General features: G+C 63.8%; 2 protein-coding genes across 2 annotated transcripts; both read right to left on the reverse strand.

Moving 5' to 3' along the window:
• Positions 1-10: 10 nt before the first annotated feature.
• PGGHG (protein-glucosylgalactosylhydroxylysine glucosidase) lies at positions 11-8,603 on the reverse strand. The gene is given in 22 exon segments (XM_084894611.1): positions 11-2,992; positions 2,995-3,051; positions 3,153-3,269; positions 3,272-3,363; positions 3,437-3,502; positions 3,504-3,532; positions 3,726-3,799; positions 3,802-3,820; positions 3,913-4,046; positions 4,149-4,221; positions 4,223-4,259; positions 4,261-4,284; positions 4,366-4,423; positions 4,426-4,437; positions 4,639-4,750; positions 5,576-5,707; positions 6,112-6,231; positions 6,799-6,956; positions 6,959-7,233; positions 7,303-7,513; positions 7,833-8,116; positions 8,368-8,603. Coding segments are annotated over 21 exon segments (2,358 nt in total). The 5' UTR covers positions 8,092-8,116; positions 8,368-8,603; the 3' UTR covers positions 11-2,693.
• A 2,460-nt stretch (positions 8,604-11,063) lies between these two features.
• Positions 11,064-17,709, reverse strand: NLRP6 (NLR family pyrin domain containing 6). The gene is made up of 8 exons (XM_084893663.1): positions 17,247-17,709; positions 16,432-16,712; positions 16,119-16,157; positions 14,107-15,907; positions 13,010-13,102; positions 12,225-12,395; positions 11,986-12,153; positions 11,064-11,702 (listed from the first exon to the last, which is right to left on the reverse strand). Exons 1-8 carry the CDS (start codon positions 17,273-17,275, stop codon positions 11,564-11,566), a joined length of 2,721 nt encoding a protein of 906 aa, XP_084749789.1. The 5' UTR covers positions 17,276-17,709; the 3' UTR covers positions 11,064-11,563.
• Between the last annotated feature and the right edge of the window lie 9,109 nt (positions 17,710-26,818).

Here is a 26,818-nt window from a genome sequence, read left to right on the forward strand (position 1 = left end):
CCCTCCCCGCTCCCCAGGCTCAATTAAAAATAACTTGTTCCAGAAGGGCCCCCGGCTGGTTCCTGGCTGGGGTGGGGGCGGGTGGGGGACACCCACCACCAGACCGCCTGGGTGGACCCGGCCCGCCTGGAATGTCCTGCTGTGGGCTGTGGTCTCCGGCCATCCCCTGGGGCCCCGGCCGCTGCGGCTTCGGCTCCTTTTAGAATCCCGTTTGGGAAGAGAGCTTTCATCTGGGCTGCCGGGCCGGGCGCCGTGGTTTCGTGGCCTCTCTTCCGGAGCATGAGTGGTGGGTCTCCCCGGCTCCACGTGCGCCCACCCGGTCTGCGTGTGCGTGTGCACGCCTGTGCCCGTGTCTGCGTGCACGGTGAGTGGGAGTCCCCGGCCAGGGAGAGCGCTCCTGCGCGCTCCTGTCCGAGGTTGGGTGTGTGCCCGTCTCCTCCTTTGGCCACTGGGTCGGTCCCTTTAACTCTGAGAAATCTCAGGCCCGGCAGGGCGGCGGTATGGCTGGACCCGGGACACAGGCGCACACAGGCATGGCCACACGCCCTCCACGCACACAGTCTCCCTCATGCACACAGGGACCCCCCTCCCCACAGCTGTGCAGAGGGTGGACTTGGGGGGTGAGGATGCTCTCAGGGTCCTTGATGCCAGGCCCATGCCTTGTATTTCACCCCGAGCCAGCGGGCTGGCAGAGGGGGGCGGCTAGACACATGCACACACCCTGTGTGGCTGGGTGAGGTCCCCGGGGCCTTGCTGTGGCCGGGCCAATGACAGGGCAGGCTAATTGCAGGGCCTTAAGCACAGGGTGGCTGGGTTTTGAACCCCACCCAGGGTCCTTTCCGTCCCCAGGGACCCCCCTTGGCCCATCCACTCTGCCTGGGCTGGCGGGAGGGGCCTGTTTAGCCACTGCCCTTGGAGTTCCCAACGTACTGCCTGCCCACACCCCTCTCCTCCCCCGACACCAACAGCTGGCCCAGCCATCCCCATGTGCCTGCAGAGACGGTCCCTGACCCATGCCCACAGGCCCCAGCCCCGAGCTGGGCAGTGTGTGCTGCCCTGAGGCCGAGGGGTGCTGGCCGGGGCCGGGGGAGGAGACAGCCTTGGCCTGTGCTGCGGGCTGGTCCCAGTTGGGCCAAGGACGCAGGCAGTGTGCCAGCGCTTGGCCCGGGATGGAGGCCGCCTGCCCGCCCTGAGCTCCAAGTTTGTCCCAAGAAGGGACCGACCCGGCTGGATTGAGGCTGGGGCAAGGCTCAGCCTCTGGGGGCCAGGTACATGGCCCCGGGCGCACGGGATGGCCTGAGGGTTGTGATGGGCGTGAAGGTTGCCCGCCCGCGCCCAGGTGCTGAGGACAGAGTTGCAGTCAAGCCAGGGGGCATGAAGTCATGGGCACCCAGGCTGTGTCCTAGGCATGCTGAAGGCCCCTGACCCAGTCAGGCCGCTGCCTACCAGGGGCCTGAGCCCAGCATGCGTGCCCGCGTCCGAGTGCCTCGGAGGGCCACCTGCTGTGGGCACAGGTGGCGGTGGGCAGGTGGTCACAGGCGCAGCCGCATCAGGCTCCAGCGGAGTGGTACCCCGGGTGCCTGTGCCACCCCTGGCTCCAGGGCTGCTGCCCCGGGACAGTCCCTGCGGCTTTACGACCTGCCGGGCCCCTGGGGGGGAAGGAGAGCCACCAAGGACTCACCATAGGGAGTGGCCCTGACACGTGTGCTGGCTACCACTTGGCCTCCTCCCTCAGAGGCCACTACGACCCACGTGCTGCCCCACAGCCACACAGCGTCAGGCCTGGGACCCCCCCAGGCCTCCACCCACCTGGCATCCCCTTCTGTCTGTCCATCCGTCACAGTCCATCTGCCCGGTGTCTGCTCCTTCGAGAACCTGGACCACCTCTGTCCAGAACGCACTGGCCAGAGCGGGGAGAGGGGCCGCCCACTCGCTCAAAGGGAGCAAGTTACTGGCCGGAACTCTATCCACCGGACGCCCTGACTTCAGAGGAGCCTCAGCTCCACAGCCGGGCCTGCCGTCGGTGCCCCCCACCCCCACCTCAACTCCCAGCACCCACAGGCAGGGCCCTCGCCGAGTTTCCCCGCGGACCCCGCCTCGCCTCATCGGGAAACCCGAGGACCCGGGGTGACGTGCCAGCCGCGAGGCTGTGGCCCCCGCAGATGCCGGGCGGGGCCTCCGGCCCAGAGCAGCCTGTCCCGCACAGACAGGCCCAGGGCCTTGGCCTAGAACCCTGTGCCCCAGGCTCGGTCCTTCCTGCTGGTCAGAGAGAGGACATGGGGTCTTGCTCTGCACTCCACTTGAAGAAAGACATGGGATGGATGGGGCTGTCCAACCTGGCTGAGGTGGCCCCGAGGCTGGGGCGCCAGGGACGGAGGACGCTGAGTTCCCGGGACAGCCCGGAGCACCCGGACCCAGCCATGACGGCCTCGGTATCGTGACATGGAGAGTTCTTGGTGGTGAAGCTCCGGCTGAGGCAGAGTAACTCCAATTCCACAGGCCGAGCCCACCCCATCCCCCTGCCCTCCACTCCGGGCCCACCCGCCTCGGCCTCCCAGCGAGCCGCCTGCCCGGCCCACCGCTCCCTGGCAAGTGGCTCGGGCACGGCAGGTGCAGGGGTCAGCCTCGGGGGCAGGAGCAGGCATGCTGGTGTGGGAGGCGGTGGGCATGGGCTGGGCAGGGAAGGGGTCGGGCTAGAGGCAGCCTTGAACTTCAGGCCAAAGAAACCAGACCTTCCCTGGAGCCCGTGAGCCTGGCTGGCAGGTGGAGGGTGGGAGGAGGCAGATGGGTGACAGGAGGAGCGGGAGCAGCCAGCCGCCCACCCCCACATAGGGAGTGCCAGAGGGAAGGTCCCGAGAGGTCCCTAAAGCCAGGTCAGCACCCGGTGAGGGGCTCCGGGTCGGGTCCACAGGTGTCCAGGGGGGTGCCGGGGGCTCCAATGTCCTCAGCAGTTTCTCCCAGGGCATTCTGGGAGCAGCACTTGCTGCCTCGGCTCCTCCAAGGTTGACCTTTGTATCCGGCCCGCAGAGCGGGCAAAGGAGACCTTGTGTCCTGCAGGGACAGGGGCCACTCTGAGGGGGCGGGCACACGCCAGGCCAGCCAGGGGGCCACTGGCCTGGGGCCCCCGGGTGGGTCTGGGGGTAGCAGCCTACCTGGGCGCAGGGGGAGCCGGGTTTGCGATGGCCACAGCTCGACCTCCAGCGGGGGCGCCCCGGGCCCGGCCGGGGGCCTGACCTCCACCGTCACCGAGCCCTCGGAGAAGGAGAATCAAGCTTGTGCCCCAGGTAGCAGATGCCGGAGACACACGCTCCAGAGACCCCCGCCGGACACATGGGGTCAAAGGTCACGCCGGCCGCGGTGATCCTGGCAGAAGGGGAGGCTCTGTGAGGAGGGCCGGCAGGGGCGGCGACCTCCGTCTGCCCGTCACCCCACTCACCGGAACCCCGTGAACCCGAAGAGCACCGCCTGCAGGAAGCCCCCCATGCCCGTCAGGAAGTTCACGCGCCGACCCGTCGGCATTTTCCGTCCACACCTGCAGGGGCGAGGCCGTCAGTGCCGGGAAGCCTGGACACAGCCTCCCCCCGCCCCAGGCTGCTGCCCCTGCTCCTGGGAGGTCGGGTGGCCATCACAGCGCCGTGACCCCAGGAACGGGCTCCCACTCCCACCACCCAGCCCGCCCAGGATCGGGGTGGCCAGGGGACAGGGGAGCGGGGCCCAGGCTGGCCTTGAATGGGCTCGGTGATGTTGGCGAAGCTCCTGCCCAGGAAGTCCGCTGCCCGCCGGGCGTCCTTCAGCTCATCCAGCCCACGGCAAACATGCTCTGGGGGCAGAGGGCAGAGGGCACGCTGGCATGGGGACGGGAGACAGCCTGGGGGGCAGGGCTTGGGGCTGCTGGGAACCACCCGCTCTTACCCATGTCTGGGCCGGGCCCTGGGGGGACGTCACAGCCTCGTAAACTTCCAAGTTTCTCCTGCGAACTTGAGGGCTCAGGGAGAAGGGGACGGGGTACCCCAGGAGCACAACATCTGCCTGCTTCACCTCCTCTCCTGGGGGGGGGGGGGGCAGGGGCTGCTGAGGGGGGGAAGGAGGACAGGGACCCTATGTCGGGAAGGGGCGTTGGGGGGCAGAAGGGCCCTGAGTCCACTCACCAGGCTCATACCCATCAAACTCGGGGTGGAAGTTCCGCTTCACGTCAAAGGGCACCTTGATCTTGTCAGCCACGGGCCAGCCACCGGCTGGGGACGGGCCGACCCAGGTCCGGCCAGGGCAGCGGCAAAGCGCAGGCTAGGCAGAGGCGGGGGCTGCAGCTCTGGCACTCGGTGCCCCCCGTCCCCCCGTACGGCTGGGACTGGCCTCGGGTCTGACCTGTTCTGGACCAGGACGTTGGTGTACACGGAGTTGTTGACTCCGGAGTGGTACTCGTCGGGGGCATGACTCCTGGGCACAAAGGCACGATGGTGCTTAGTGCAGCGTCTCAGACCTGCCCGCTGCACTGGCCAGTGTGGGCTGGCAACACCAGGTTACCTGACCTGACCCTGACCTGACCCTGACCTTGAACCAAAAAACATCCACCAGCTCATTACCATCCATCCCCCCATGACCACCCTCCCCCATGACCACCCTCCAGCCATGCCGCACCCTTCAGGTGGTACTCCTCCTCTGCAGGGCTCCACTCCACACGGCTGCACCAGAACTCAGCCACAGCACTGACCACATCCCAGCCGCCACCCTCTTGGAAGAGCTGCAGGTCCTGGGGGAGGAGGGGGTGGAACAGGCCCCGGCACCCTCCATTCCAGTTCTCATGGGCCTGCAGGTCCCGCCACTGCCCACCCTCCCCAGCACCCAGAGCAGATGCCCAGCACCCAGAGCGATGCCCGGCACCCAGAGCGACTGCCCGGCACCCAGAGCGACTGCCCGGCACCCAAATGGATGCCCGGCACCCAGAGCGGATGCCCGGCACCCAGGAATGAATGCCCAGCACCCAGAGCGACTACCCAGCACCCAAGAATGAATGCCCAGCACCCAGAGTGGATGCCCAGCACCCAGAGTGACTGCCCAGCACCCAGGAATGAATGCCCAGCACTCAGAGTGACTGCCCAACACCCAGGAATGAATGCCCAGCACTCAGAGTGGGTGCCCCGCAGCCAGAGTGACTGCCCAGCACCCAGAGCGGATGCCCAGCAGCCAGAGGGAATGCCCAGCACCCAGGAATGAATGCCCAGCACCCAGAGCAGATGCCCAGCACCCAGAGCAGATGCCCAGCACCCAGAGCGACTGCCCAGCACCCAGGAGCGAATGCCCAGCACCCAGAGCGGATGCCCAGCAGCCAGAGCAGATGCCCAGCACCCAGGAATGAATGCCCAGCACCCAGAGCGGATGCCCAGCACCCACAGGCGAATGCCCAGCACCACAGCAGATGCCCAGCACCCATAGCGGATGCCCAGCACCCAGGAGTGAATGCGTGGCTCCCAGGTGCCTGGACTGGCTCTAGGCAGGAAGTCCCAGCTGAGGCAGAGCCACGGAGGAGTGGCCACACCTGGTGGGCAGACGCCCACCTCTCCTGGGCGCCCCTCACCTGGGTGCAGTGGTAGTACAGCTGGAAGGCCAGCACCACGGCCCCGTTGATGTGGATTTCCTGGGTCCCGTAGATGTCCTCGGGGCAGACCTCCAGCCCGGAGCCCGCGCTCTCCCAGGCGAACTTGGCTCCCTGGGGGTGGTGCGGCGGGGGGGGGGGGGGGGGGGGGGGGGGTGTGCACGCCGGATTCCTTATCAGGGGGCTCGGGAGGAGCTCACATTTCCCCATACACTCAGCCTACAGCCACAGAGGGCGAGGTGGGCACCAACTTCCCGGTGCGACTTCCTGGGTGCCACTGTATTGCCCCCTCATCCCCTTCTCATCCCCCCCTCCCCCCGCCAGTTCCCACTGTGGCTGCCCCTGCACAGGGCAGTGAGGGACCCGCTGGGGCAGCCAGGCTGTTCCCATGGGTACAATGCAGCTGGCAATGATCCCCTGTAAGAACCCCACATGCCCTCCCCCACCCCCAGAGGGGTCTGGCAACTTCAGCCCTCCAGGGGGCACTGCGGGGTGGGCACTGGGCCTCCCTCCCTCACCTGGTAGCCCAGGTTCCGGGCGTTGTCTAGGGCCCCATCTAGCGTCTGGATGCGGTACTGCAGGAGCGCCCTGGCGGCCTGCGGCTGGAGCAGGAGGACGTTCGGGAACATCCAGAGATCCTGGGAGCACAGAGAGGGGCAGCACAGCTCCTTGTTGTGGGGTCTGTCCCGGACCCCCCTAGCCTGCCTGCCACACGTCCCCAATTTCAGCTCACACCCTCTGGTCCCTGGTGGGCACCTGGGTCTGGCCTAGGGCTCAGCCAGGATTGGGTGTGGGCAGCTGGAAAGGAGCGGGCTCCAGTGCTCACTGGCTGCCTGACCCGGAGGGTGAAGAGGGCCGCACCCCTGCCCCTCGGGCTCCCATGCCCGCTGGTCCCCAAGTCCCAGCTCTCCTGGCTCTGCTCTTGCCCGGCCTCACCGTCCCCCACGCGCCAAGCTTGCAAGGCAGCCTCTGGGCACCTTTCTTTGAGCTGGGCACCCCCCGTTTCCTTAGCAGCTACACAGGTCTCTCCAGAACCCACATTTGTCTCAGTCACACCCCAATGAACAGGTCTTCCCGGCGCCTGCAGCCCCCCTACAACTGCTCTCCCTGCCTCGTGAGCCCGCAAGGCCGTGCCCTGGGCCCAGGGACCCTCTGCCCGTGTGCCACCCCGCGTGCAGGTGTGTGCTGGGGCGGAGGGCGCACACCTGGTCCCAGAACACGTGGCCCCAGTAGCATTCCTCGCGACTGCCGTTGGAGAGGCCCCCGGGGCTGAGTCCGTGGCAGACGTGTCCTGGGGCCCCGGGTTCGGGCAGGGCGCTGAGCAGGTAGTAGAGGGCACCGCGCAGGGCCTGGCGCAGCGGCAGGGCCCCTCCACATCCAGGCCGCAGCCTTCCCAGAGCTGCGCCCAGGCCTGGGCGTGGGTGGGGTACAGCGCCCCCCTGGCCTGCAGCTCCAGGGCCTCGGAAAGGCAGGCCCGGGCCTCCGCCTGGCTGCCGCCCACCACGGCCAGGAACTCCCAGGTCCTGCTCCGCTCGCCCTCCCGCAGGGTCAGGGCGGGGGGCACGGGTGTCCACAGCATGTGCACCTCCTGCCGCGCGCCCCCAGGCTGCTCGGGGGTGAGCGTGTGGCCGAACAGGTACCTGTGAGAGCACGGCTGTCTCAGGGGGGCCTCCTCGGGGCCTCCCGGCTGCCCCCCGCCCCCTCCTCACCGGGCTCCCTGGAAGTCCGGCCCCAGATGCAGGCCCAGGTCCGGGCTCTCGGGGGAGAAGGCAGAGCGCAGCGGCACGGTGACGGGCCGGCCGCCCGGGGCCCGGCGGGCGAAGGCCACGCTGCAGGCCAGCACGTGCGGCAGCCGGCGGTGGGCGTAGAGGCGCTGGGAGGCCCGGAAGCGGGCGCCCTCCAGGGTGTGCAGAAAGGAGCCTGCCAGGCGGGGAGGGACGGCCGTCACACCCAGAGCGGATGCCCAGCACACAGAGCGACTGAGCCCCCCTGGGACTGAGCCCCCCTCCGTGAGGTGAGCCCCCTGGGAGCCCCACTGCCTGTGGAGGAAGCACCGGCTGCCCTGGGGCCCCCCCCTGCCAGGGCAGGACCCCCACTCTCCCCGAGCTTGCAAGGCAGCCTCCGGGGCCCCCTTTCTTTGAGCCGGGCACCCTGAGTCGGGAGATGCCAGGATAGGATTGCGAGGACCCCCCCCCCCCCCACTAACCGGGAACACGGGGCGGGGGCAGGCAGGGGCTACCTGTGTTGGTGTCCAGGACAAAGGTCGTGGTCAGCTGCTCTTCGGTGCCCACGGGGGCCTCCAGCTGGACGCCGAGGGGACTGGGCAGGATGGCTCGGTGCGTGTCCCCCAGCGCCCCGTTGTACACGCCACTCACGTGCAGCGTGTCATGATACACACGTGTGCCCAAGTATGCGTTGGTCACGGTGGCCCAGAGCCGGGGGTCGCTGGGCAGGGAGTGGGCGGTGAATATGGTGGGGTCTTCGCCGGCGTCCGCCATGGAAAGCCTTGCTCAAAGGAGGGGTCTGGAAAAGGGGGTGGGGTCAGGGGACCCCCAGTTGGTTGGGTCTCCCTCTTTTGATGCTATTGACCCCAAAGCCCCTGCCCTTGGGACGTGGCTGGTGCCCCCCAATGTGGGCCCCCTGGGCAGCCCTGGCTCCCAGATCCCCCACTTTGGAGCCCTCAGCCCCTCATATTGATCTCCAGGGACCAAGAGAGTTCCCACGCCCCCCCTTCCGACCTCCGTCCTGCGCCTCGGGCTCTCTGGACGCCGCACCCCAGCACCGGCCCTGTGGGTGGAAGTGAGAACTCTGCCCGGAACGAGTCTCCCCGAGGAAGCCGCCTGGGGGCCGGGTGGGTGTAGGGGGCAGTGCCGGGTGCTGGGCGGCTGTGCGGGCGAGAGGCCGGGCGGCCTGGGAGGGGGCAGCCGTCTGGGCTCACCTCCGCCCGCCGGGGCCTCCAGCTGCTGCTCGGCCGAGGGAGGAGGAGCGGGACGCTTTGCAGCCGGAAGGCCCTGGGTCCCCGCCCTCGGGGTGGCGCAGGGCGGGCGGGCGGGGAGGCTGGTCCCGCCCCCAGGGCGGTGCTGGGAGGGCGGGAAGGAGGCTGGGCAGACGGTGCTCGGTGCTGGGGCCAGGCGGGTCAGGCAGTAGTAGAACTACAGCCCCTGTCCCGCCCCGAGCTGAGGGGCAGGGCCCTTGGCGTGCTCCCCCATGTCTGCCCCGGAAGAGAGGTCCTGCAGAGGTGTCCTCTGCCCCGTCTCTTCTGCTCCTCAGCCTCTCCTCTCACCCTCCATCTCCCCCCAACCCCCTGCCCCCGGGCCTGGGCCTGCTCCATTCTTGTCTCTCACGCCCTGGGCTGACCCAAATGTCTGACCCCGAGTCAGAGGCCCTCAGATTCACCCCCACCCCAACCCCCACCCCCACAGCTGCTCTCCCTGTCTCTCCCTCATCCAGCGCTCAGGCCGCCTGTGTCCGCACACCCACGCCCACCCTCAGCCCTGCTGGCCGCCTCCAGCCCTGCCTGCTCTTGGCTCTCCGTCCGCTCTGACTCCTGGGCCAGCACACTCCCCGCTTCCTGCTTCTGCTCTGCCCTTCGGCCCTGCGAGGGGCGAGGCCAGACTCTGCCCTCTGCTCAGAAGCCCGCAATGGTGTCCACCTGTCTGGGAGGACAAGTCCCCAAGGTGCCCGCTCCCCTCCCCGCAGCCAGCCTGGCTCCTGCCACTGCGACCTTCACTCTGAGCGCGCTCCCTGCTGGGCACTGTGTGCGGTGCCCCACATGGTCTCTCCGTTAACATCTAACCCCAGATGTGACAGTATTTGGAGGCGGGTCACTTAGAAGGTCATTAGGTCAAGAGCTATCATGAATGGGACAGCCCGGCCAGTGTGGCTCCGTGGTTAGCATCGACCCATGAACTAGGTCGTCACGGTTTGATTCCCAGTCAGGGCACATGCCCGGGTGTGGGCTCGATCCCCAGGGTGGGGAGTGCAGGAGGCAGCTGATCGATGATTCTCTTTTATCATGGATGTTTCCATCTCCCTCTCCCTTCTTCTCTGAAATAAATATGTATATGTATATGTATATGTATATGTATATGTATATGTATATGTATATGTATATGTATATGTATATGTATATGTATATGTATATAGAATGGGACAAGTGCCCGTATGAGAGGCCAGAGGGCAGGCAAGGTCTCTACCAGGCGAGGACAGTGAGGACACAGCTGCCTGCAGCCAGGAACAGGCCCCGCACCAGACACCGAGTTGACGGCACCTTGGCCTTGGGCCGGCCGGCCTCCAGGACCAGGGGAATTAGCTCCTGTTGTCCAAACCCACCAGGTGGTGGTATTTGGTCAGGGCACCCCGAGCTGACCTGGCACCTCCCTGCCCGCCACGGGACACCTCTCTTCGGGATGTCGGGGGTTGGGGGGCTCAGTCAGGCTCCCAGGCCCCTTACAGGTTACAGGAACCCTCAGTTCCCTATGCCTGTCCCTGCTCTGCTTTGCTCTCCTCCACAGCATTTACCTGCCCGTCTACACGTCTGTCTGTCTACACATCTGTCTGTCTGTCTGTCTTCCTGCCAGCGTGTCAGCTCCAGAAGGGCAGGGGTTTTTGTCTGCTTTGTGGAATGAGTGACTGGATTGGAGTTGATTCTGCCCCTAGCTGGTTTGGCTCAATAGTTAGAGTGTCGGCCTGCAGATTAAAGGGTCCCGGGTTCAATTCTAGTCAGGGGCACATGCCTGGTTGCACGCTCGACCCTCAGTGAGGGGGTGTGTGCAAGTCAGCCAATCAATGATTCTCTCTCATCATTGATGCTTCTCTCTCTCCCCCTCTCCCTTCCTCTCTGAAATCAATAAAAATATATTTTAGTCCTGGCTGGTTTGGCTCAGTGGATAGAGATTTGGACTGCGGACTGGAGGGTCCCGAGTTCAATTCCAGTCAAGGGCGCATGCTCAGGTTACAGGCTAGATCTCCAGAAGGGGGTGTGCAGGTGGCAGCCGATCAATGATTCTCTCTCATCATTGATGTTTCTATCTCTTTCTCCCTCTTCCTTCCTCTCTGGAATATATATATATATATATATATATATATATATATATATATATATATATATATATTTTAAAGGAAGTTGATTTTGGAGTGGCACTTCCTCTGGAGTCAGCCCTCTACTGGGCGGAGTCTCAGGAGCTGGCATCTTGGGAGGGAGGACTCGAGGGCTGCCCACCGCTGGCCTGTCCATCCAGGGTCAGGCTGTTCCCTGAGCCTCAGTTTTCTCATCTTTGAAATGGGGACGTGGCCTGGACAGGGAGTTAGGTGCCAAAGGAACGATGGCCAGGATGCCCGGCCGAGTGAAACAGAAACCAACGAACCAATGCAAAGGAGCATTTATTACCAGCAGGCCGGCTGCCCACCACCACACCGTCACCGCCACGGAGGCGGCCACTGCCTCCTCCACGCCACCCTGGGCCCGTCCCCAGACCCTAGACGGCGAGTTGATTTTGGAGTGGCACTTCCACAGGCTCAGCCACGGGCCTCAGGGATGGCTTCCCCTGATGCAAGACCTGCGTTCGGGGGAGGGGGGGGAGGGGGGGTGACCGGTCCACCTCAGGTCAAGGGTCAGCCCCTGCCTGCACCTCCTTGGCCAGAGCAGCACCGCAGATGGAGGTGTCTCTGCACCAGCCACCAGGTGAAGGTCTGCACGTGGCAGGCGCTCGGCTGTGGGGGCTCAGCACCATTGTTGGGGGCGGGGCTGCGAAGGGGTGGCTGCAGGCTGGGAGAGGAAGGGAGCGGGGCCCAGCGGAGAGGTTAGGGCCCAGGGTGTGGGGGAGGGGCAGGTGCCGGGCCCTGTGGAGGACCACGACGGGGGAGTGGGGGGCATGCTGTCGGGGCCTCCCCCTGCCTGCCCGGCCCCCCTCGGATGGGAGAGCTGCCCCTCGCTGACGGGCGTCCTCCTGGCTGTGCCGCCCGCGGGGCCTACAAGGACGTGCTGAGTCCCTTGGGAGGTGCAGGGTGGCTGTCCAGCGCCGAGTGCGTGATGACCAGGCCTGGCCTTGCTGTCCTCACGGCCTGTAGCTCCTCCAGCGATTGCTCGCTCAGCTCCACGGAGCTCAGGCTGCACACGTGCACAGGACGAGTGGGGAGGTGGGTGGGAGGGAAGCAGCAATGGGGGGGCAGTGGGGGGCAGTGACGGGAGTGGGGGTGGGGGTGGGAACTGGCCTAGGCCGTGCTAGCGGTACACAGTGACAGAAGACGGCCCATCAGGGTTGCCAGAGGCTGGGGAAAGGGGGCGGGAGCTGGGGGCCAAGCCCTTGGGAAGCCCCAGGTACCCCCCGCCTCCCCCCATCCCACCCCCGGCTTCAGAGGCATGTCCCCAGCACCCTCCGCCCTGCCCCCACCTGAGGGTCTGCAGGCGACATCCGGGCTGCTGCAGGGCCGCACACAGGCCGGTCACCACGAGTCCTGGCAGCTGGCAGCCGCTGAGATCCAGCGTGGTCAGGGCGGGGCTGTGCTGGAGCAGGCCCACCAGGTACTGGAGGCCCTCCTGGAGGCCGGGCTGCTGCAGCCTGCGGGGAGGGGGCCTCAGGAGCAGCTGGGGGCCCGTCCCCTCCCCTCGTCCGCCCAGACCCAGCCTCACCTGAGTGTCTGCACCCGGCTCCCGGGCCAGACCAGGCCCTCGCTCAGCGCCCGCAGCCCCGCCTGGCTGAGCCCGTTGTGCAGGAGGCACAGCTCCGTCAGGGCGGGGGCCGCCTTCAGGGCCTGGGCCAGGTCGCGGCAGGCGGAGTCGGAGAGCTTGCAGCGGGACAGCCTGTGGTCCGGAGGCACAGGTCACTCTCCGGCCCCTCGGCCGCTCGCTGCACCGGCTGTGCAGACTGCCCGCTCTCTGGGGCTGGGGTCAGCCAGAGGGGTGTCGGCTGCACGGGCCCATTCAGGCCTCCCCCTGCACACGCTGACCTCCCCCTGCACATTCAGGCCTCCCCCTGCACATTCAGGCCTCCCCCTGCACATTCAGGCCTCCCCCTGCACATGTTGACCTCCACAGAGTTGCCCCCAAGCTAGGGTGGCCGCAGTGTAGTTAGCCAGTCTCTGCGGCCAGGGGCGTGGCTTCTACTCCTTTGCCACGGAAACGCTGTGGCTCACACGCTGCACTAAGCTGAGTGGCAGGACTGACGGGCCAGTGGGCTGGTCTCCTCCATGTCCTCCCACCCCATGCCCAGCTCCCACTGAACTGGCCAGCCCCCTTCCCAAGGAGCCCCTAAGCTGGGGTGGGCCCTGTCCTGTGTGGGTCCCAGCATGGGACACCAGAGGCCACTGGCTCTCAGCCCGCCCCCTCAGCCAGTTCAGACAGGGCCCCTCCGCTGCCCTCCCCTGGGCACCCGGTCCTGTGCCTCTCCCAGGCAGGGCTGGGGCAGGGCCACTCACGTCAGGCTGGTCAGACCACACTGCTGGTCGGTCAGGGCCTCGCAGAGAGGGCGCAGTGAGGACGCCTGGGGTTTCCCCGCGGTGGCCTGAGAGCTGCGGGAGAGAAAGGGAGCCGCCTGGCCGCAGTCCCTCCCTCCTACCTGTGCCCCTCAGGTGTCACGGCCACTTCTGTCCTCACCCCATACACAAGTGTGGCCTCCCGTGGCCCCCCACCGGGGCCCGCCAGCCCTGGGGCCATGTCGCCGCATTCCCTGTGTGCCTGTCTGTCCTCTGAACACACGCTGAGCTCCTGGGTCAGGTGCCGGGCTGGAGCCAAGGGCCAGGGCCAGCCTTGCCCTGGACAGTGGAGGGTCTGGCGAAGGAGCGGCCACGGACAGAGGTCAGGGCATGTGGTGGTCAGTGGGGCATTTCTGGGGCCCCGGGGTGGCAGGGCAGCTGGAGGAGTCTGGGCCGGCCTGTGGGGAGGCAGCCAGCAGTGTCCTGGGCCGAGGAAGAGCTGGGGCCAAGGCCCAGGCCAAAGGGGGCATGCCGTGTTCCAGACTCATTATGAGAAAGCATGGGCGCCCGTGGCTCAGTGGTTGAACATCGACCTATGAACCAGAAGGTCAGGGTTCAGCTCCCGGCCAGGGCACAGGCCCGTGCTGCAGGTTCCATCCCCAATGTGGGGCATGCAGAAGGCAGCCGATCCATGATTCTCTCTCATCATTGATGTCTCTCTCTCTCTCTCTCTCTCTCTCTCTCTCTCTCTCTCTCTCTCTCTCTCCCTTTCTCTTCCTCTCTGAAATCAATACAGATATATTTTTAAAAATCCAAAAAGCATGGGCGGTGTCCGGTCTGGAGCCACATGGCCATGCTCTGAGGTTTGCCTTGGCTGTGGATGTGGATGTGGATGGGGGGGGGGGAAATGGGGGGCCTGGAGAGCGCAGGGTGGGGGGAGGAGAAGGCGGGCACTGAAGGCTGCCCCACAAGGGGGCGGGCAGAACCAGCCCTGAAGCCCCGCCCCTGGTCTGGGGGCGGATGCCCAGACGGGGCGCTCAGGTGCACAGGCCTGAATGGTGCCCACAGAGTGGGCCTGGGGGGCGGGGGCGGACACTCACGGGCTGCCGCTCAGGCTGTTCTGCAGCCGCTTTATCAGGCTCTTCTTCTTCTTCTTCAGCGGGGCCGGCAGCGCGCAGCCCACCAGCCGCAGCGCCTGCCCGGCGGGGCAGCACCGCACGCAGTAGCTCAGCACCGCCAGGTCCATGTGGCTGAAGCTCCAGCGCTCCAGCGCCAGCTCCGGGAGGGCCCGCAGGGCCTGGCGCACGAAGGCGGCCTCCTGCGACTCGTGCAGGCAGTACAGCAGCTCCAGCTGGAAGTTGGCCTCCTCCTCTTCCTCCTCCTCCTCCTCCTCTTCCACCTCCACCTCCACCTTCACCTCCGCCTCCGCCTCCATGGGCCCCTCTGTGTCCTTCAGCTCCAGGGACTCCTCCGCCGCCGGCGGCGCCGCGGGAGCGCGCCCCTGGCCCCGGCACTGGTCCTGCACCCACCGCAGGACATCCTGCTTCACGCGCTCGGACACCACGCAGCCGAAGTGGCACTGGATGTCACGCACGCGCTCGGCGCTCAGCAGCCCGAAGAGGAAGCGGGTGGTGAGCGGCAGGTCCCCGCGCAGGAGCTCCTCGACCCCGCCCGCCGGCGCCGCGGGCCCCGCCTCCTCCAGCAGGTAGGACAGCGCCGCGAAGAACTGCTGGAAGCTCTGGTCGATGAACTGGTAAGCCACCTCGGTCTGCAGCACGCCCGGGAGCTCCTTCTTGACGAGAAACAGCGTCTGGACTTTGGAGCCGCTCAGCTGCAGCCTCTCCAGGTCCCTCTCGGCGAACTGCGCCCTGCGCCCCAGCGCGCCCTCGCGGGCCAGGCGGCACAGCCGGCGCAGCTCGCCCTGCACCTGCGGCCGGTCGGCGGCGGGCCCCGAGCTCAGGAAGCTGACGACGAAGAGCAGGTACACGGACGTGGTGGTCTTGGAGGCGCGGGCCAGGTCGTGGCCCAGCTCCAGCTGCTGGCGCAGCACGGTGCACACGATCCAGCACACGAAGGGCACGAAGCAGAGCTCGAACAGCGTCTCGTTCTCCTTCACGAAGCGGTAGGCGCGCTCGGCCCGCCACTCGTCCTGGAAGTACTTGTAGAAGTACTTCTTCTTGTCCTTGTCCGAGAAGCCGCGCACCTCGGCGCACTGCGGGGAGCGCAGGCGGCCCTGCAGCCGGCCCGGCGCGGCGGGCCGCGAGGTCACCAGCAGGCGGGCCTGGGGCAGCAGCGCCTTGCTCAGGAGGCTGCCCAGCACCCGCGCGGCGCCGGCCGCCTCGAAGGGGTCCGTGATGCCGGCCGCCGCCTCGGCGGGGCCCGACGCCGCCGCCGGCAGCTCGTCCGCGCCGTCCAGGATGAAGAGCAGCCGCTCGGAGCTGGCGAGCATCTGCCGCACGGGGGCGCTGCGGTCCGGGCACTGCTCCAGCACCAGGTCGGCCAGGCTGCAGGCGTCCGGCCGCTCCAGCAGCTCCGCGCACGGCAGGAAGAAGGCGAAGTCCACCTGGCCGTGGTACAGCTTGCCCGCCGCCCAGTCGTACAGGATCTTCTTGGCCGCCATGGTCTTGCCGATGCCCGCCGGGCCCTGCAGCACCACGGTCAGCGGCCGCTGGCCCTCCTCGTCGTGGCCGAACAGGCGGTTGAACGTGTGGGTGTCGGAGCGCCGGGCGCGCTCGGGCTCTGGCGCCTCCACGGGCCCCAGGGCCTCGGGCGCCAGGGCGGCGCTCTCGGGCGCGATGAGCAGCTTGGTGAAGCGCTTGGTGATCTTCACCGAGCGGGCGTTGCGCTCCTTGACCTTGGCGTGCTGGCGCAGCACGTGCTCCCGGTACGTCTTCTTGTACTCTGGGGGTTGGGGGAGACAGGGAGGAGGATGAGGCGGCTGTGGCAGCTGACCCTCGGTGCCCACTGCCCTCCCCGCTCGGCTCAGGACTCAGTTTCCCCTGCTGTGCCTGCCCTCCCCCCGCCCTTGTCCTCCCAGACCTGCACCTCCCCGGGCGGGCGCCGCTGTCGGACGGAGCCAGCTCAGGGCCTGCGCCCCCCACCGGAGACCTACCGGACACGGAGAGCAGCGCCGAGGAGCTGGGGCCGAGCCCTGAAAGGGAGAACTGCCGTGAGGCCCCGCGCACCTGCGTAGGGGTGGGGGTGGGGGGGCGGGAAGGAGGGAAGAAGGAGGGGGGAGAGAGAGGGCGCAATGGGGGTCGCGACCGCTCTCCAGCGCCCCGTTTCCCAGCCCCGGGTCGGTGAGTGGAGCTGGCCGGCAGGGGGCGCGCCAGGCCCTCCTGGGGTGGCGGGAAGGAAGACGGGAGGGGAGGGCGGGCAGGGACCCGGCGCCCCCCGCGCCCCACCCCCCACCCCGCCGCGCTCACGTTGCAGCCGCTGCTCCTTGAGCTGCGCCGCCACGTCGCGGATGTCCGCCCTCTTGAGCGTCTTGCGCGCCACCTCCAGCGCGGGCTCCGGGCCGTAGAAGTGGGTCAGCTGCTCGGCCAGGTCCACCGCGTCCGCTTGCTCCAGCCGCCCCCACGGGATGCTGCGCCCGTCCTGCGGCGCGCCGCGCAGCTTGTGGCGGAAGCGCTTCAGCTGCTCCAGGCTCAGCTCCTCCAGCGCCGCCAGCAGCAGCTCCCGGGCGGCGGCCGCGCGGGCCTGCTCGCTGCGGGCAGGCAGGGGGCGGAGGTCAGGGTGCCCGCGATGGGCAGTGGCTCAGCCGGGCCCCATCCCCTTCGGTGGCTCCAGGCCCAGGCTCTACCCGCAGGGGAGGCCTCCCCTCGGGGACCCGTGGGAGGCTCTTCCCCCAAGCGGCCCCAGGCTGTGCCCGCTGGTGAGGTGGGGCCGTCCAGGGCCGGTGGCAATGGGCGCCTCTGGCCCTGGCCCTCGGGGGTGCCTGCCCGCCTGCCTGCCTGGTGCCTTTCCCACACCTGGCCCAGCCAGGCTGCACTCCCCAGATGTGTCCAGGACGCCTGTGTCCCCCTCCCCCTGCCTGGCCTCCCTCCCGGGGTCCCGGAGCAGAGCGGCTTCAGCAGGGCGGCTGGAGTCACCCCCTGGCCCGACTGCGCTCCTGGGTCCGCTCAGCACCATGTCCCCCCCCCCTGCCCCCCCCATCTACTCCTGGAACCCTGAGCCGGGGCGGTGTGGGAGGATGGGTTAGCAGCCGGCTCCCAGGTGGCAGGGCGAGCCCGGCACTCACCTGGAGCAGGAGGCCTCCGGCTGGGCCATGGCAAGGCGCCCCTGGGTCTAGAACTCGGAGAGTGAGCCCTCTGCACGGGGACTGGAGCCAAGGCCTAGGGCGGTTGACCAGCCCCGTCCATGCCCAGACCCAGTGCTTTAGCTCAGCCCGTCCTGAGAGGCCCGGCCGCCAGCCACCAGCTCCCAAACCCAGTGCGTGGCCTCTAAGGGCTCTGCCTGCGACCTTTGGTCCTCTCTCCTTTATGTGGCTAAGGTTCCCTGAGGACCCGTGGGGTGTGGCCGTGGGGCACAGCTGTGAGCAGGTGACTGCAGAGCAGGTGGACTGCATGGAGGAGGTGGCTGAAATCCGAAGGCAGCGGCAAGGGAAGGCTTCCTAGGTGGAGGGAGACGAAGAGCACTATGTCCCAAGCCAGGCGGACCGGTACCACAGCCTGCTCCACCGCCCGCCCGGCCGCTGGGCCACTTTGGACAAGTTCCTTAACCTCTCTGTGCCTCCAAGCCCTCCTCCGCGCAGGGGCAGGGGACGGCACACCAAGGGCGGAGAGGGGCGCTGTCATGCACGGGCCTGCTCTGTGGGCAGCCCCTCACTGTGTCTTCTGGGGTCCCCTAGAGCGTCCCCCCTTCTAAGCCCACTCCTGTCTGCCTGCCCCTCACTCAGCTCTGCCGACCATGACCTTTTCCTTTTGTCAAAGGGACCGAGGGGCGGGGTCAGAGCCAGCTGGGCTGTGGCTTGGCAAGGAGAGGTGTCACCTCGGCTCTGGTGTGCCCTGCCCTGAGCGGCCCGGGGAAGGGGTCCGGGGCCTGGGATGTGGGTGCCAAGGTCGTCCCCACCTCCTGAGGCGGACCCTCCGGGGTGGACTATGTGCCCTCTGGACGCTCAGCAGCTGCTGATAACAGCGCTGGGAACGGCTTTGATAACAGCCAGCATTGCCAGCGACTGGCAGGTGGCGGCTGAGCCATGGGAGGAGGCTGGGGGCCAGGGCTGGGGCTGTGGGAGGGGAGGGGGGAGCCGGGGAGCAGAAGAGGAGAGGAGGGGTGGGGGGCCGGGCACAGGCCAGTCCTGAGTGCGGGGCCCCTCCCAGAGGTGAGCTCAGCCTCTCACAGGTAGAGCTCTGCACCTGAGGCTGCCCTGGGTCCCACAGCCCTGTCAGAAATGGGCTCAGAAAGCCGCACTCGGCCTCCGTGTCTGCCTTCAGAGCTGCTCTTTCCCGGAAGAAACGGGGTTCTCCGAGGCTGGAGCTCCAAGTCCCGGGTCGTGGCGGGGGGGGGCGCGGGGGAGAGGACGGTGGGATGGGGGGACTGAAAGCTCCTCCTCCTCTCCTCCCCTCCCACAGCCCGGTCCGCAGGCCGCGGCCATGCGCTTGCTCCCATCCTCTCCCTCCCGCCTCTGCTCCCCAGCATTCCCCCCCACACACACCACCGTCCTGCTAGCTGGCCCGCGCCCACGTCCCCATGTCTGTGGCCCTTGGGGAGCAGCACCAAGGCCCTGGCAACAGCCCCTCTGGGCTCCACACGATTGGCCCCGAGCCTCCGGGGCTCCGGGCCGCTGCCCACACCCCCTGCCCCGCTCCGGCAGCGCCAGGGACAGGGACAGGAGGGCCGCTGGGTGAGCGTGGGGAAATCAGTGGAAAAGAGAGGGGTTGATCCCGGCTTGAAGGGAGACAGGATGGCCATTCACTGGAAAGCAAGGGCAGCATGGCACCTCCAGGCTTCTGCTGAGCAGCGAGGGCCAGACCAGAGGGAGCCCCCCTCCGAGGTCCCCTCGGAGGCCGGAAGCAGGTGGTGGTGCCAGAGGTGGGAGGGAGGGAGTGTCCAGTGGGGACGGAGCTTGGTTTGGGAGGGGGGAAGTTCTGGAGAGGCCGCACCTCAGTGTGACTGCTTCCTGCCTGTGCTGAGCGGTGGGAGCCGGTGAAGGCGGTGATTTTTTTTTTTTTAAAGAGGCTTGGAATTTACAATTTTGTCTCTTTCTCTTTTTTAAAAGAATATGTTTTATTGATTCTTCACAGAGAGGAAGGAGGAAAAGGGACAGAGAGTTAGAAACATCGATGAGAGAGAAACAACGACCAGCTGCCTCCTGCACACCTCCTACTGGGGATGTGCCCGCAACCAAGGTACATGCTCTTGACCGGAATTGAACCTGGGACCTTTCAGTTCAAAGGCCGATTGCTCTATCCACTGAGCCACACCGGTTATGGCAAGGCGGTGAGTCTTGAGATGCCTGTTCAGTTCCATGGGCACATGAGACGGCAGCGTGCCCACCGCCGGTTAATCATTAGCTCGGTGCTCTGGGCCCGGCAGCGGGAAGCAGCCGCTGTCCCGGGACCTTGAGAACTGCAACGCTGCGTCGCACCCAGAGCCAGGCCATAAAGCCTTATCAGCCGCATCCCATCAGCCCTTGCGCCTGGGAGAAAGGCCCATGTGTGCACCTCGTTCCTGGAGCCTGGGCTGCTCTGACCTCTGCGACTCCTGGAGCTGCAGCTGGCCTTGCTGGCAGCGGGCGGCGGCCCCGTGGTGGGGGCCTCCCGCCTTGCCTGGGCACCGCGGGGAGCGGCACGGGTGGGGTTCTCCTTTGAAAGGTGGCCACCCCCGCCCCTGTGGCCCCATCGCATGGATAGGGGGCCCCCACCTTTGCAGGAGGCCCAGGCCAAGGGGACAGAGGCCCGGCAGGAGCAGAGCCAGGTGGCACCTGCTCACAGCGGCACGCAGCCCTTCTTGGGGGGGAACGGGGGTGTCCCTGCAGTCATGCAGGTCTGGGGTGCTCCTGGCTCCTGGTAGGGGGCAGTGAAGCACAGAGAGGCACCCGGGGCCTGGCTGCTACACTTGGGGGGTCCCTCCCAGGGCCTGCTCAGCCTCCTCCCACTTCAGACCAGCAAGGGGTCCTTGCCCCAGGCCCCACCCTGCCCAAGGCTGCCCTCGGCCGGCTGCCTGGCTCACCCCTCACCTGGCTGCCCCCCTGTGAGCCTCCTCCTCTCTCTCCCGATGCGGCTCTGGCACCTGCACACAGAATGTGACTGCAGGTACCCTGCCCCCCGCCACCCCACCCCGTGGCCTTGCCTGTCGGAGATGCTGGCAGCTGACTCTCTGCTTCTAGGAGCTTCACCTGGGACTCCCTCCCTCCAGACGCACCTGCCATAGCCTCCTGCGCTTCCTTTCATCCCGTCCTCACACGCCCAGGACCCCCCAGGACCCCTTCAGCCAGAGGGTCTTATGAAACCTACCTCAGGGCGCCCCCTCTCTGCTCAGTAAAGGGTCCCGGGCTCTTTGGCTTATCTTGGGGCCGAGGCAGAAAACACGCAAGATGGAGGCCTGGCTGGTGTGCTGAGTGACAAGAGCATCGCCGAGCACCTAAGGGTTTGGGGCTCAATTCTGGTCAAGGGCACGTTCCTGGACTGCAGGTTTGTTCCCGGCCCTGGTCGGGCACATGTGGGAGGCAACAATTGATGTCGATCTCTCTCTCTCTCTCTCTCTCTCTCTCTCTCTCTCACTCTCTCTCTCTCCACCCGCTTCTCCCTCCCTTCCTCCCATTCTCTCTGAAGAGAAATGGGAATGCCGAAACTGGTTTGGCCCAGTGGTAGAGCGTCGGTCTGCGGACTGAAAGGTCCCAGGTTCAATTCCGGTCAAGGGCATGTACCTTGGTTTCGGGCACATCCCCGGTAGGGGGTTTGCAAGAGGCAGCTGGTCGATGTTTCTAGCTCTCTATCTCTCTCCCTTCCTCTCTGTAAAAAATCAATATAATATATTTGAAAAGAAATGGGAAAAATATTCTCATGTGAGGATTAACAAAACAAAAAAAGATGAGTCTGGAGCATTGTTCAGGCCAGTAAGTAAGGAAGCTCTCAAACAAATAAAAGAGAGAAAACTCCCTAATGGTAAGAGTATACCAGATGGACACAGCAACCCCCACAAAAAAAGAAAGACAAAAGAATTCCCACCAAAACCAGTTTGGCTCAGTGGATAGAGTGTCGGCCTGCAAACTGAAAGGTCTCGGGTTCGATTCTGGTCAAGGGCATGTACCTTGGTTGTGGGCACATCTCCAGTAGGGGATGTGCATGAGGCAGCTGATCGATGTTTCTCTCTCATCGATGTTTCTAATCCTCTATCCCTCTCTCTTCCTCTCTGTAAAAAATCAATAAAATATATTTTTTTAAAATTCCCAATGCCAAAAATGGAAAATTTGAGCAACAAACTTTTCATACTGATTAGAATCCAGCATGTAACACATAGCCAATGCATACAAATAATCTATCTATATATATAAAAGCCTAAGCAATCCTTAGAATTGAATGACCAGAACCACTGGTGGATCAGTTGCTATGACACACACTGACCACCAGTGGGCAGATGCTCAACGCAGGAGCTGCCCCCTGGTGGTCAGTGTGCTCCCATAGCCAACCTCCCACGGTTGACCAACGTCTCCTGGTCCCTTCCCACAGCCTGCCGGGCCCCCATCGGCCTGATGGGGACAACCTCCCACAGTCTCTCTTCCCATCTGATTGGGGGTGGGGGGGCAGGCCAAGGAACCCCACCTGTGCACAAATTCATGCACCGGGCCTTTAGTGAGTAATAATAAATGGACCAACAAAATACAACCTGAAGCAGGGAGGCACAGGACAGACTGACATACCTCAGTGTAAGGTTGAGGGGATGAGGAGAGAAAAACCAAAGAACTTATCCTATATAATAATAGCATAATATGCTAAGTGTCCCACTGCTTGTTCAACCATTCAACCAGTCACTATGATGCACACTGACCCCCAGAGGGCAGACACTCCGACCAGTAGATTAGCTTGTTGCTGGGGTCTGGCTGATTGGGACTGGGTGAGACAGGCTGGACATGCCCTGGAGCCCTCCCGTGGTCCCTCCCTCGGTCCCTCCTGGGATGGATTGCAGGCCAGGCCGAGGGACCCCATGGGCGCACGAATCCATGCACCAGGCCTCTAGTGTGTTATATGCACAGCCCATGGACATGGCATTAGGGTAGTGGAGGCCTGGGGGTGGGTAGGGGCTGGGAGGAAGGGGATGAAGCAGGGGAAGTGGGAGACATCTGTAACACTATCAACAATTAAATAGATACGGCCCAGCTGGTGTTTCTCAGTGGTTGAGCATTGACCTATGAACCAGGAGGTCACCGGCTGAATCCCGGTCGAGGGCACAAGCCCAGGCTGCGGGCTCGATCTCCCATGGGTGGCGTGCAGGAGGCAGAAAATCAATGGTTCTCTCGCATCATGATGTTTCTCTGTCTCTCTCCCTCTCCCTTCCCCTCTGAAATAAAAAAATAAAAAATATAAATATGTACCTTAAAATATATATATATGTAAAATTTTTAAAAATAATAATAAATGGGAGAATATCTCCCATGCAGAAGAATTCAATGTAATTCCTGGGGAGCCTACCCCTTGCCCCGTCACAAGGGGGAGCCCCAGCCTGAGGCCCTGCAGCGCGGGCTGAGCCCGGATGTCCTCCCGGAGAGGACAGGGTGGGGAGAGGAGAGACAGGACAAACGCCGCCTCGGCCAGGTGCTCAGGTCGCCTGGGTGGTGCCTTGGATGGTGTGACAAGAGGGCGCTTGACCCGCCCCCCCATCCCCTCCCTGGTCATCCTCCCAACCCAGCCTCTGCCCAATCCCGACAGGAACAGCAGAGGGCGCCCTCAGCACACGGCCACGGCAGGAGGAGCTGGGCCGCCAGGAGGCCCTGGGGAGGTGCCTGCGATGTCAGGTCCTGGGCGGGTCCTGGGCGAGAGAGGGCCCTCCGGGAGCACAGGAGGCTCTGCTGAGTTCTCGATGGCGTGTCCACATTGGTTCCCTAACTGACCAACACATCCTAGCGCGCATGTTAGTGTGTGTTCTCCAGGGCAGAACCCGCAGGACGCATGTGGACATCACGTAGACACACTAGTAGTGCAAGCAGGTTTATCTTCAGGACCTGCTCATGGGACAGGATTCCCCGGGGGAGGGGGGTTATAACAGGTGACGGGACACTCCGAGATTCCCGGTCAAGCTGGCCAGTTCCCGGTGCCGCGGGCCCGGAGGACACGCTGAGGACCTGCTGTGGATGGAAGTGATTCCAGCGCGGGGAAGTCTGTGTGAATGTCAGCACGCAGGGCCATGTCGGGGTCCCTGGGCCTGCGGGGGCTCTGCCCCGTCCCCTCTCTGCTCCTCCAGCATCGTCTGTGGCAGATTTCAGACACCGGGTGGTGCCAAGGGCCACAGGAAGCACTGGCCTTCCCGGGGGCTTGCGGCTTCCCCCGTGAGGGAGAGTCCACGGTGGCTGCCCCCGCCCTCTGTGCCCCCTCCACACACACTGTGGGCAGGAGGGGCAGGTCCAGCAGAGAGACGTGTGTGTGAGGGTGATAGGTGGAGGTGAGTGGAGGGTTCCGGCGTCTTGACAGCTCTTCCTGCTCCGGCCTAGGGCCCGGCCCCCTCCCCTAGCCTCAGTTTCCCCCGGTATTACAGGGCCCCCACTCCCCTGCACCCTCAGAGCCCTTCACTCCCTGGTCCAATGTGACCACGTGGCCTCCATCTCCTCTCGGGGTCACCGCGCTTCCTCCCCGTAGGCAGACCCCAGGGGGAGGGGAGCCGGACAGGGCCCTGCTCTGTGGGGACCTACTGCGGCTTCGGGGCGGGCGGACGGGAGCCCCTGCGTGGGGCTGGGCAGCAGGGCTCTGGGGTTTGGCATGAACAAGTGGTTCTGGGAATAAAAGCTCCTGTTGCTGTGGCCCGAAGCTGGTCCATGGGGGCGGGGGCAGGTTTGTGCTGGGAAGGGCCCCCATGCCATGCAGGAGGAGGGACGGGCGTGGGGAGGAGGGAGTGAGGCTGAGACTGGCGGGCCGCCCAGGCCTGCAGGAGTGGCTGTCTCCGGGGCAGCCTCACCCCAGGACCTGCCAGCACCCCATCCCACCCGCGGGAAGAGGGGGAGCCTCTCAGCAGCCAGGGCGGGTCAGCAGGTCTCACCTGGGAAAGAGCCACCTGGCAGGGCAACTGGGTGTCTAATCCACAGCCTCCCCCAGCGGTAATTACAGGTCCGGGCGGAAGGATTATTCTGAGGGGGCAGAGCCCGGCCTGAGCTGGCAGGGACCCCGCTCGGTGGAGGTGATCCTCGGAGCATGCTCCCTCCTCGGCCCCCCGCGGCTCCTGCCCGGGTCACAGGCCACGGGAGGCGGGGGCGGGCCCGGGAACCGCCTTCCTTGGGAACACGTGTGGCTTCCAGGGAAGAGCAAAGTTAAACACGTTCTCAGGTGATGCTGGCGTCATCAACTCACCACTTCTTTCTCTTTAAAGGCGCTTTTTAAAAAATATATAGTTTTTTTTTTTTTTTTTTTAATTTTTTTATTTTATTTATTTTTTTTTAAATAAATTTTTATTGTTCATATTATTACAAGTGTTCCTTTTCCGCCCCCTTCCCACCCCACCCTCTGCCCTTTCCCCAACCCCCATTGTCCTCATCCATAGGTGCACAGTTTATGTTCAGTCTCTTCCCACATTCCCCTGTCCCCTTTTCCCCAAGAATCATCAGTTCACTCCCCTTCCATACCTCTGATTCTATTATATTCAACAGTTAATATTGTTCATCAGATTTTTTTTTTTAATTTCCTTGGTTTTTAGATTCACTTGTTGATAGTTACGTATTTGTTGTTCATATTTTTATCTTTATTTACTTTCTCTTCTGAAAGAACCCCCTTCAGCAATTCATATAATTCTGGTTTGGTGGTGATGAACTCCTTTAGCTTTTTTTTATTAGTGAAGCTCTTTATCTGACCTTCGATTCTGAGTGATAGCTTTGCTGGGTAGAGTATTTTTGGCTGTAGGTTCTTGCTATTCATCACCTTGAAGATTTCTTTTTTTTTTTTTTTTTTTTTTAAATATATTTTATTGATTTTGTACAGAGAGGAAGGGAGAGAGGTAGAGAGTTAGAAACATCGATGAGAGAGAGTCATCGATCAGCTGCCTCTTGCACACCCCCTACTGGGGATATGCCCGCAACCAAGGTACATGCCCCTGACCGGAATCGAACCCGGGACCCTTCAGTCCCCAAGCCGACGCTCTATCCATTGAGCCAAACCGATCTCAGCCACCTTGAAGATTTCTTGCCATTCCCGTCTGGCCTGCATGGTTTCTGTTGAGAAATCAGCTGACAATCGTATAGGTGCTCCTTTATAGGTAACCACCTGCTTAGCTCTTGCTGCTTTTAATATTCTCTCTTTGTCCTTTGCTCTTGGAATCTTAATTATGATTTGTCTTGGTGTGGTCCTCTTTGGATTCCTCTTATTTGGAGTTCTGTGTGCTTCCTGGACTTGTAAGTCCAATTCTTTCCCCAGGTGGGGGAAGTTTTCTGTCACTCTTTCTTTCAGTATGTTTTCGATATCTTGCTCTCTCTCATCTTCTGGGACCCCCATGATTCTGATGTTGGATCGTTTGAAGTTGTCCCAGAGGTTTCTTACATTATCTTCAATTTTCTGGATTCTCTTGCCTTCTAGCTTCTGTGGAGGAGTGTCTTCTGGCTCTTTATGTTCCAAATCTTTGACTTGATTCTTGCGATCTTCCCTTCTGTTTTTAGGACTCTGTAGAATATTTTTTATTTCAGACAATGTATTCTTTATTTCTTGTTGATCCCTTAGCATTTCTTGTTGATCCCTTTTCATATCCTCATAGGTCTCATTTATTTTATCGGCCTTTTCTAGGAGTCTCTTGAAAAACCCTATAAGTGTGGTTTTGAACTCTATATCCAGTCGCTTTTTGTCCTCCATTTCTTTCCTTTGTGATCTATTTGGTTTAGGCATTTTCGCAGGCAGCTTTCCTGATGGGGCGGCGTTTCAGGGTGGAGCCTACAGCCTCGGCTTCCGTCAGCCCCGCCCTATGCGACTCCTGAGACTCAGGGTCCTTCAGTACTTGTTGCAAGCGCCTCTGAGAGAAAGGTGCCCTCGATTTTCGCCTGCTACCAAACAGTGTAAGCTCTCCCGCAATGGGCCCGAAACTGGGGTTCAGTTCAGTTGGAAGTGGAGTTGGAGGTGGCGTTCACAGCAGTCTGGAGCCCCAGTCTCCTTCCCGTCAGGGCAATCCCGCGGCACAGCCGGCCGTCCCTTCTCTGGGGGCAGTGAGTGCGCCTCCGGGACCTCCTTTCTCCGCTACCCCGGGGTTCCGACTTACAGCCCAGCTCCCTATGGCTGAGCCTGAGTCCCCGGGGTCTGGCCCAGAACTGGGGTTCAGAGCAGTCGGGGGCCCAGCACAGTCGGAGTTTTATCTCCTTTCCGCTAGGGAACGCCCGCCAGGCACTCGGCCTCCCTCCTCTCCGGCTCCGTCCTCTCCGCGTGCGCCGCGTGTCTCCGTACCTTAGGCTTTTACAGCTCCTCCGTGCTTCCTTCTGGTTTTCTCCTTGCTTCTTGTTGTAGGATTTCCAGTCAGTCGACTTTCCTGTAGTTCTGGGTAATGTCCATTTTATATTTTAGTTGTATTTATTAAAATTGTTGTGTGCGGCTGCGGCTAGTTGCCTACCCGAGCAGCCATCTTGGATTCTGCCCAAAAAATATATAGTTTTATTGATTTCAGAGAGGAAGGGAGAGGGAGAGGGAGAGAGAA

Source organism: Pipistrellus hanaki (genome assembly GCF_964339955.1).
Source record: "Pipistrellus hanaki genome assembly, chromosome: 9".
NCBI lineage: Eukaryota > Metazoa > Chordata > Mammalia > Chiroptera > Vespertilionidae > Pipistrellus > Pipistrellus hanaki.

Bases quoted from the DNA above. Each gene is read 5' to 3' on its own strand.
- NLRP6 (XM_084893663.1), bottom strand. From the start codon at position 17,275: ATGGCCCAGCCGGAGGCCTCCTGCTCCAG. The intron at 16,158-16,431 runs GTGAGCGCGGCG...TCTCCCTTTCAG, and splicing joins CAAGGAGCAGCGGCTGCAAC to GGCTCGGCCCCAGCTCCTCG. The intron at 12,154-12,224 runs GTGAGGCTGGGT...CCCTCCCCGCAG, and splicing joins AGCCGGGTGCAGACACTCAG to GCTGCAGCAGCCCGGCCTCC.